We start from the raw sequence: 9,689 nt of genomic DNA on the forward strand, positions 1-9,689 counted from the left end.
TTTCCGGATTTTCTAGATTTTTTTATAAATTTTTTTTTTATGAATTTTTTTTATGAATTTTCTAATTTTTTTTTAGAATTTTTTTTTATTTTCCTGCCAGGAATGAACCGGACCGAACTGATTTAAATCGGTCTAACCAGGTCAGACCGGGGCCAAATTTAGGAACAGATGTGTTTTGAAGAGAGAAGACAGGTTCTTTTAGAAATGATTTTCATTTCTCGTTCAGAAACACAAAACCTACTCTCTTTTTTTGTTCTGATTTTTGGTCCAGATTCTGAAATAAAAAATTATTCCAGAAATAGAAAAATAAAATTATTTTATCAAATGAGTTTTTGTTCAAAATCTATTTTCGAGAATAGAAAATTAATTCTGTACAAAAATAGGATGGTTATCATTCGTCTCCTCGTCACGTGCCACGTCCCGCGCTCGCTGTCACTTGGGATCAGCCTCTACAAATATGGTGCTCCTCCCCTCGTGAAGCTCGACTCAGCAGTGACCGAGCTGCACCGAAAGCTGATCGCCGAGTCGCCGCCGAGAAGACCGCCGGTCCTCCTCCTCCTCTGCTCCCCCCGGATCGAGCCTCTCCTCAACCGCCGCCGGCATCTCCTCCGACTCCAACTCGTAAGCCTCTCTCTCTCTCTCTATCTCTCTCTCTCTCTGGCACGCTCGCTCCCTCGCTCGCAAAGGGAAGCGAGAGTCGTCAGGCTCGAGCTTCGACGGCGTCCGTTGCGGATTTTTCATGCTCCCGCGAGCTGCGCGCGGAGTGATGCCGTCGACGATGCCCGGAATCCGCAGCGTCGGGAGCGGTGGAGCGAGTTTTTCTGCGCCGTTGTCGCCACCCGAGGCTGGATTTCCGGATCAGTAAGTAGTTGCGCGTCTGAGTTTTCAGTGTCTTGGAAGCATCAGTTCCTGAAAAGCTCGCGGTTCGAGCCTCCCCAGGCTCTGTTCGATCACTCGAGTCGGACTTCTGAACGAGTGGTCGACTGATTGATCACCTGGTTGCTGCTGCGGTTCGAATCTGTCTGCGTCGATTTTTCTTCTTCGCTGGAGTAGTCGATTGATTTCTTCTTGCCTTTGTATGGAGGATTCGTTTTCGTTTCGATAGTCCTTTTTTTTCCTTCCGTTTTTCCTCATTGCTAGAGGGAGATTAGCAGAGGTTGATGTCTTGCGCTCCCAAAATTCAACAGGCTATCAGTTAAGCGGCCAATTATTTTGTACTGATTTTGGTATAGAAGGTAGCTCTTTGATTTTGCGGTAGTTTTCTTTATGCTAATTCTGAACCCAGATTCTGAATCACGCGATGACTGTACGGAGCTCTTAACACAGGAAAAGGAGAGAATGAGAAATTTATCCTGAATGGAAGTGAAAGTTTGTTTCGTTTCTTTCAGTTTGGTGATGCATCCATTGAAGAGTTGGGAAAATCTGTTCAATTCCTTATCTTAAATTGCAGATTTCGAAGCAAAGGTAATCGTAATGGCGACCGTTACTGCTGCACACTTTGTATCACGAAGCGCACAGGTGAATCGCCATGGGAACTCGGGAGCCGAAGCTAAAGCAAACTTGGCACAGATAAGCCTAAGGAATGCGTCAATGACCCACAACGGATTGAGATCCGTGAACAAGCTGGATGCTCTCAGATCTCATGCAAAAGCAACCAGGGAGAAAGTTGAGAGAAAAGTTAACAAGGCTGGAAATGGCAGTTTGGCTGGGAAAATTGTCTGCAGAGAGGGGATGAACTTGGTTTTTGTGGGAGCTGAGGTGGCTCCTTGGAGCAAAACTGGAGGACTTGGTGATGTTCTTGGTGGTTTGCCACCGGCAATGGCAGTAAGTTGGTTGTCTTCCTTCGCATGTCTTCTTCATACTTCCTTCTTGATTTGCAGTTGTAATCACCACTTCTGACAGTTCGTGTTCAAGTAGCCCTGTCTCCGCTAAAGTGTGTATGACCAATTTTTGCATGATTTTCTATAGGCCAGAGGGCATCGAGTCATGACTGTTTCTCCTCGCTATGATCAATACAAAGATGGGTGGGATACTAGCGTTTTAGTTGAGGTTAGTGGTTTCTTCATGTCATTCGGACGGAATGAATATATATATTATTTTTTTGCTTCATAATCTGCAGAGTTTGATTATAGGCAAATATTTGCTCATAGACAAGTCTTCCTGTGCAGATAAAAGTTGGAGACAGAATTGAAACTGTTTGCTTCTTCCACTGCTACAAACGGGGAGTTGATCGTGTATTTGTTGATCACCCAATGTTTCTTGAGAAGGTGCAGATCATCCTTCCCAATTGATTCTCTTGTGCTTGTCTGCAAAGCTACTCTTGCAGAATTATGTGATGAAGTAAATTCCCCCTGACTGTTTGATTTGTTAACATTGAAGGTATGGGGCAAGACAGGCTCTAAAGTATATGGGCCACGGACAGGGCAAGATTACGAGGATAACCAACTTCGCTTTAGCTTGTTGTGCCAGGTGAGTTTTAATTTCTTTGCATGTGGACAAATCTTCCAGCCGTACTACTGGCACATTTAGAATATAAGATTGTTGCTAAAGTACTTTTTTCCCCATGCTTTACCCTGGTAAAAGGTTGCATAATCCAGACCATTCACTGTAGAAAAGATGAAATTGCCTTGTGATTCTATAAATGTCAGAAATGACATCTCAATGTCAGTTGATGTAATCGCTCTCATGTGTGTGTGTATCTTTCCTGTTTACATTTTTGTAATACACCTTGTATTGCTTGCAGGCTGCTCTAGAGGCACCTCGGGTTCTGAATTTAAACAACGGCAAAAAATTTTCAGGACCATATGGTGGGAATCTTTTCTATCATTGTTTCGTCAAGGGTCAGTTTTCAGTTCTAATATTGATCGAAAGGTAAATTTTATCGGTGCGTCAAGCAGGTGAAGATGTTGTCTTCGTTGCCAATGACTGGCACACTGCTCTTCTTCCATGCTACCTCAAAACAATGTACCAATCTCGAGGGCTTTACAAAAATGCCAAGGTAAGTTTTCTTCTTATATTATATTGTTTATGACACATTTTTTATTATATTGTCCGGACATGCAGCTGAGTAGATAAACATGATTCCAGGTAGCATTCTGCATCCACAACATCGCCTACCAGGGAAGATATGCCTTTGCAGATTTCTCCCTTCTCAATCTACCTAATGAATATAAGAGTTCTTTTGACTTCATTGATGCGTATGTCATCTGGGTCTAATGCGACCTTCCATTTTGCAAGAATATTCTAGTATGGTATCCTTAACGTCATCTTTCTTTCTGCTGGATCTGTTGGTCTATCTTGCAGGCATCTCAAGCCTGTGAAGGGAAGGAAAATCAACTGGATGAAGGCTGGAATTATAGAATCACACAGGGTCTTAACTGTGAGTCCATACTACGCAGAGGAACTTATTTCTGGTATTCCAAAGGGTGTGGAATTAGATAACATCATCCGGAGATGTGGCATCACTGGCATTGTCAATGGCATGGATGTTCAAGAGTGGAATCCAGCGACTGACAAGTACATAGATATCCACTATGACGAGACAACCGTAAAGTTTTATATCGAGAATGATGTATTAGTTTTGAAAGACGGTACTTGACACAATGAGGTTGTCTAACAAATGTCATCTATAGGTTATGGACGCAAAGCCTCTATTGAAGGAAGCTCTTCAAGCAGCTTTCGGTTTGCCTGTTGACAGAAACATCCCTCTGATCGGTTTCATTGGTAGACTGGAAGAGCAGAAGGGATCTGATATCTTAGCGGCAGCAATTCCGAAATTCACTGGGGAGAATGTTCAAGTTGTTGTACTGGTAAGTAATTTTACGATAAAGCATAAACATACGGCATTTCTTCTTTTGTCCCTCTACTATAAAATGTGTCTAGTTTAATGCTGCTTTAGCACGCTAGAAAGCTGATGCTTACAGTGAAATATTTTCACTCTCAGGGAACTGGCAAAAAGACTATGGAAAGGCAGCTCGAGGAGCTGGAGATCAAGTATCCAAGCAACGCTAGGGGAGTGGCAAAATTCAATGTGCCTCTGGCCCATATGATCATTGCTGGGGCTGATTTCTTGTTGATTCCTAGCAGATTTGAACCTTGTGGTCTCATACAGTTGCAAGCCATGAGATATGGAACGGTAAATTCCGAAGCTCTGTGTTCCCCAGGCTAACACAATTTAACCTACATGACTAGCAATTTGGAAGATTTAACTGATTATGCCCTAGAAGTTGATGCCTCGTTGAAATGAATCTCGAACCAGGTGCCAATTGTCGCATCAACCGGTGGACTCGTCGACACTGTTAAAGAAGGGTTTACAGGGTTCCAAATGGGAGGCTTCAGTCTCGACGTGAGTAACTCCAACATTGTCAAGGAGAAGAGAGAATCCACTTTTGTACTTTTCCTCTCCATGTGACCGATGTTCTAGTCATACTAATTAACACGAGCTATTGTACAGTGTGATGAGGTCGATCCAGCTGATGTGGATGCTGTGGCGAGAACAGTCAAGAGAGCACTCACAACTTATGGCACAGCTGCCCTGAAAGAGATGATCAGTAACTGCATGGCTCAAGATCTTTCGTGGAAGGTGAGTCCAAAATTACATCATCATCGACACTCTTCAAACAACTTCGTCCATGGACAGATGAATCAGTGAATCGCCATGGTTTCGAATTGTACTCTAATCTTCGCTTAGTGTCACGGAGGGCTCAAGAAAAAAAATGAGAATTTCCTTTTATCTTTCTCTGGGTGCAGGAACCAGCGAGACTCTGGGAAAAGATGCTTCTGAGCCTTGAGGTTGCCGGTGGCGAACCTGGTGTCGAAGGGGAAGAAGTCACCCCCCTCGCCAAGGAAAACATTGCCACTCCTTGAGTAAACCGGGCTAATACGCGCTCGGTTTTTAAGCGCTACCAACATGTATATGCTATGTCTTTTAACATGGACTTCGAGGATGGACGAGATCAGCGTTTGCGAGGTTGTGTCGGCCCGGTCGGAGAGCGAAACGGTGCAAATCTGACAGAGGCTTAGTACTTGCTTGGCTAGAAAAGGAAAATAAAACAGAAGCAAATAAGAGAGATGCCACTAGTTCCGTTGAAAGAAAGAGGGAAAAATCTAGAGGGGCGCTGTCTGTGCGCAGCGCTTCTATAGTAACTACTGGTGGATCCCAAATGTCGAGTAAAATAGTATGGTTCTTATCTTTTGTGTAATATGCTCCTTTGTTTTCCCCGAGTTGTTCGTTTCCCTTCTTGGACTATATAGTGTCGTTGCACGTGAGATACAGAACCTGTTGACGACTTGACTCGGACGAGACGAGGGACTGTATTTATATTGGACGTGCTTGGGGTAAATTCATCTCCCACCCCACTGAACGGCCGAGATCTTTAAGGCTCTCCAATCAGACGGCCGAGGTGGAATCAATGCACCCCTCCGCAACGGAAAGATTCTCGCGCATCGAGTTGTCCTTTTCTTGTTGTCGCTTTGCATGAGCGACACGTTAGCCTCAGCTGCTCTCTGTTGCTTCTATTCTCTCCGACAACGGGAAATGCGTTTCGAACGAAAAACAAATTTAAAGAAAAAGGAAGAAAGAAAAGAAGGGAAGGGGGGGACCCAATCCCAATCGAACGAAGCTTGACACTCACGCTCCCAACTAAAGCAAACCCCACTGCCCACCCACCCTCCTCATTGGGAACGGCTACCATGTGACGGAGTCGCAAAGAAGCAACCACCTTTTGGGCCCCCCCCGCCACCGGAAAAGAACGCAAAGAACAAAAAACCAACGTCAAAAGCACCGCATTTTTCTCACCAGCTGCGGAAAAACAGAGTCAAAGATCATATTCGATTCCCTTTGGGAGCGGGCCGGGATGCTTAGAAATCAATCATGATTCCCTCCTATGAAAGGAAGGACGTACAAGCGGAGACGTGATCATACGACCACGTAGTGTCGAACCGATGCGGAATGCCGGGTCGGGGATTAGAAAGCTTTCCAAACGGCTCGCACTTTAAAGGTTAAAAGAGTGAAAATGCAAAAAGGGTAAAAAAAATGGGAAAGCGTGAATCGAAACAGCCTCTCCCAGATCTCTTCGCGCTCGTCACGAATTGTTCGTGTCAAGTTTTTAATTATTCCTCATCAGTCACATTATGACGAATGGGGGTGCTGATTCGCAGGTCCGCACTCCCCACCAAGATGTTTAACGGATCCAACGTGGGTCATTTAATTCTCCCGTCCACCTAATTCAAAACCGATCAGAGCAATAAATCGATCTTCGCACAGCGCGCGCGGCCGTATCTTTTTCAGCTGATTTTATAAAAGGCTACCAGCTCGACCGAGACAGAGAAAGAGAGAGAGCCAACTGCTACTTGCTGCTTTCCGCTATTCCTAGCCGACCGCACACTCTATCCCTGTCGAGCCAGCTCGAAAAGGGCCACCGCCCCCCCCCTATCGTTCGTCACCACCCCCCACCCTCTTGTCCGTTTCCCCCCGGCAGCTTGCGTGCAACCACTCGGTGTCCTCCGCCGCCTTCCGACAGCGACCGCCCCCCAACTGAGTTGGAGTCACTTCAGTTACCAAGTCATACTCTGCCACTCAGAGCGAGTCACCCTGCCGCCACTGCTCCTCCTCCTCCTCCTCCGTCGTTCGGCATTCGCAGAAAGGAGGAGGCTCCCCCGCATATTCCTCGGGCGCGGGGGCTCCCCCATGGCGCCGGGTCGGTTCCTTCGCTGTTTCTCCCTCCTGGTCCTCGTTTCAGGTAACCCAATGAGCTCGCTCCGAGAACGGCGCGTTCCGCTTGGTTGTCTCCCGCGTTCCCCCGCCGGGAGGACAAAATGCGGTTTCTTGGAAAGTTCGGCACGAACACGCGAGACGTGTTTTCTTGGAACTTGCTTCCGTTTTTTTTTTTTTTCGTTTTGATTTCCTTTTCCCCTCTCTCTGTTCTCTGCGCCAGGGCACGCCTTCGTCACCACCACGCCGCCGGCCGCGTCGGCGTCTGCCATCGGAATCAACTACGGCCAGATCGCCAACAACCTCCCGTCGCCGGACGACGTCGTCCCGCTCGTGAAGTCCGTCGGGGCCACCCGCCTCAAGCTCTACGACGCCGACCCCCGCGTCCTCCGCGCCTTCGCCGGCACCGGCGTGGAGTTCACCGTCGGCCTCGGCAACGATTACCTGGCCCGGATGCGGGACCCGGGCCAGGCCCTCGCCTGGCTCAAGGCCAACATCCAGCCCTTCCTCCCGTCCACGAAGATCACCTGCATCACCGTCGGCAACGAGGTGCTGACCTTCAACGACACCTCCCTCACGGCGAACGTCCTCCCGGCGATGCAGGGCCTCCAGGGGGCCCTCGCCAAGCTCGGCCTCGACGGCCAGGTCACGGTCACGACGCCCCACTCGCTCGCCGTCCTCGAGAGCTCGTACCCGCCGTCCTCCGGGGCGTTCCGGCGAGATCTCGCCGCGCCCCTGACGGAGATCCTGAAGTTCCAGGCTAAGGTGGGCTCGCCGTTCCTCATCAATGCCTACCCGTTCTTCGCCTACAAGGGGAACCCCCGGCAGGTCCCGCTCAATTTCGTGCTCTTCGAGTCGAACCCCGGCGTGGTCGATCCGTCCACGGGGCTGCGTTACGACAACATGCTGTTCGCTCAGATTGATGCGGTTCACTCGGCCCTGGCCTCGCTGGGGTATCATAACCTGACGCTGCACATATCGGAGACCGGGTGGCCATCGAGGGGCGATGCGGATGAGGTCGGCGCGACCCCGGAGAATGCCAGGAAGTATAACGGGAATCTGATGAAGATCATAGCGCAGAAGAAGGGGACGCCGATGAGGCCAAATGGGGATTTGAACGTCTATGTGTTTGCCCTGTTCAATGAGAACATGAAGCCCGGGCCGACGTCGGAGAGGAATTACGGGTTGTTCAAGCCTGATGGGACGCCGGCATATAAGCTTGCGCTGAATGGAAGTGATGCTGGTGGGAATGGGACGACTCCCTCGAAATCTGGATCGCCACCGTCGGCGACAGCGACACCAGCTTCAACAGGCACTAGCTCTTCCATTGGTTACTTGTCCATTTCTTCGGGCGTGGTGAGTTTGACCTGTTTCTGCTTGTTGAATGGTGATTCCTTTCGGCTTTCGAATTCCGATGTGTATAATGCAACCCCATTAGCTATCCTGTTGCTGGTTTTATGGTCTTAAATTTCTGAACTTTGATTCAATTTCGCGTTAAACATGTTCATGGTCATGTTGTGTCGTTACCATATTTACTCATCAGACATGTGCCTTGAGTGATACCTTATCTGCTGATTGTCATGAATGGTTAAAAGTAGATAGCTTGAAAGAAGTTTAGATTGCTTCTCCCCCCATTTTTGGGTAATCTTAATGACTCCAGGTGAGATCGGTTCTCTCTCTATTAGTTTTTCTTATTTGTCTCCCAGCGATATTTTCGTCAGTTTCAAATTGTTACACCTTGAGAGTGATGAATACATGTCAATGTGCTGGCTGGTTATTAACTCCGGTGATCTGATTCCAGGAAAGATGCCATTCTGCACAAACTCTCCTTGTCTTGTGCCTGGCTACAATTAAGCTGCTCCTTTGACGCCAAAACCGAGTCGGGATTAGAAGTGCTTTGGAAGTGTCATCGAGATCAGCAGTTTATCAAAAGCAAAAAGAGTATAAAGGAAGAATGCCGGATCCATCTTCGGCTGATGATGCAAGGTGAACTTCTGTTTCCCTTGCTTGCAAGCAAAATTGATTTATTTCACTGCAACGATGCGCACACACTAGAATCACACTAATGAGCCCTAACCAACGTAAATAGGATAGAGATTGAATCTTGGAGAGCTGAGACCCAGCATTTCACGCCAACATTTGCGATTCGGTCGCCTTGCTGTAGTTTGTTGTGCATCCATTATTAAGTTTTGGAACGCTAAGCTCAATGTTGGAGCTTCTGACGTGATTGTAGTCATCATTCTTCAGACTGTAAATCGCTATTAATGTTCATCTCTATATAATGTATTGTACAGGGGATCTCTCATTTAGCAATCAAATTGGTATGTTCCTACATTTAGAATCATCTGTCCTGAAAGCGATTATGTCAATAACATCTTTCTCCAACTAAACAGAAAGAGGATTTCCGTCCTTGCAACATACTGCATTTGCATTGTCATTTCATTCAAAAAGCAAGGCATTCCACAGTCTATCGGACCGAGCTTCACAGAGAACTTCATCGGCATGTTAAGAAGTCAGACTGCATGGGAGTCTTTCTTTTTCTCTGCGAAGCTCTTAGCCACTGAAATATGTTTTACTCCTTTCTTTGTTTTGCAGGTGTAGACCTTGATGCAGGATCTTGATCCAGATTTTTAGATGATAGGTATGTTGAGAGTCGTATACATTTTGGCCATTCTATTTTCGCTATCCTATTGACCTGATTATTTAGTTAGGGTATGATTGTGTTGTCCCCTTAGAACTTATTGTATCGAACATCGAATAGAGAATTGATTAATTGATGACATGGAGAGTGCTGTATACCTTGGCAACTCCAGTGCAAACCGATGCGCAATTTGTCCCTTATTTACTGCCAGTAGACATTTCTTAAATTCTGTCGAATCTGTTTAGCTAGGTGCAGAAGGAATTTGAGGATAAATTGATGTTAGGAAAAAGTATCAGAAGTGAAATACGAGACGTTCGACTTCACTTTTAGATCGGA

The 9,689-nt window shown here is 46.8% G+C and overlaps 2 protein-coding genes across 2 annotated transcripts; both read left to right on the top strand.

Moving 5' to 3' along the window:
- The first annotated feature begins 448 nt into the window (after positions 1 to 448).
- Positions 449 to 5,197, top strand: LOC115691279 (granule-bound starch synthase 1, chloroplastic/amyloplastic-like). Its single transcript, XM_030617879.2, has 14 exons — positions 449 to 621; positions 1,451 to 1,824; positions 1,969 to 2,049; positions 2,169 to 2,267; positions 2,380 to 2,469; positions 2,744 to 2,807; positions 2,898 to 2,998; positions 3,088 to 3,197; positions 3,304 to 3,547; positions 3,633 to 3,809; positions 3,944 to 4,135; positions 4,259 to 4,345; positions 4,454 to 4,582; positions 4,750 to 5,197. The coding sequence occupies exons 2-14, from the start codon at positions 1,474 to 1,476 to the stop codon at positions 4,864 to 4,866; spliced, it is 1,842 nt and encodes a 613-aa protein (XP_030473739.2). The 5' UTR covers positions 449 to 621; positions 1,451 to 1,473; the 3' UTR covers positions 4,867 to 5,197.
- A 1,233-nt stretch (positions 5,198 to 6,430) lies between these two features.
- LOC115691260 (glucan endo-1,3-beta-glucosidase 11) lies at positions 6,431 to 9,531 on the top strand. Its single transcript, XM_056317685.1, has 4 exons — positions 6,431 to 6,740; positions 6,936 to 8,068; positions 8,514 to 8,698; positions 9,308 to 9,531. The coding sequence occupies exons 1-3, from the start codon at positions 6,689 to 6,691 to the stop codon at positions 8,577 to 8,579; spliced, it is 1,251 nt and encodes a 416-aa protein (XP_056173660.1). The 5' UTR covers positions 6,431 to 6,688; the 3' UTR covers positions 8,580 to 8,698; positions 9,308 to 9,531.
- The last annotated feature ends 158 nt before the right edge of the window (positions 9,532 to 9,689 follow it).

Source organism: Syzygium oleosum, unplaced genomic scaffold (assembly GCF_021117445.2).
Source record: "Syzygium oleosum isolate NSW1041296 unplaced genomic scaffold, Sole_v2.1 Sole_v2.14, whole genome shotgun sequence".
In the NCBI taxonomy this organism is placed as follows: Eukaryota; Viridiplantae; Streptophyta; class Magnoliopsida; order Myrtales; family Myrtaceae; genus Syzygium; species Syzygium oleosum.

Excerpts from the sequence above, each read along its gene's own strand:
- LOC115691279 (XM_030617879.2), top strand. The coding sequence starts at position 1,474 with ATGGCGACCGTTACTGCTGCACACTTTGTATCACGAAGCGCACAGGTG. Across the intron at positions 3,198-3,303 it reads TCTTTTGACTTCATTGATGC|GCATCTCAAGCCTGTGAAGG; the intron begins GTATGTCATCTG and ends TCTATCTTGCAG. Across the intron at positions 4,583-4,749 it reads CTCAAGATCTTTCGTGGAAG|GAACCAGCGAGACTCTGGGA; the intron begins GTGAGTCCAAAA and ends CTCTGGGTGCAG.
- LOC115691260 (XM_056317685.1), top strand. The coding sequence starts at position 6,689 with ATGGCGCCGGGTCGGTTCCTTCGCTGTTTCTCCCTCCTGGTCCTCGTT. Across the intron at positions 6,741-6,935 it reads CCTCCTGGTCCTCGTTTCAG|GGCACGCCTTCGTCACCACC; the intron begins GTAACCCAATGA and ends TCTCTGCGCCAG. Across the intron at positions 8,069-8,513 it reads TGTCCATTTCTTCGGGCGTG|GAAAGATGCCATTCTGCACA; the intron begins GTGAGTTTGACC and ends ATCTGATTCCAG.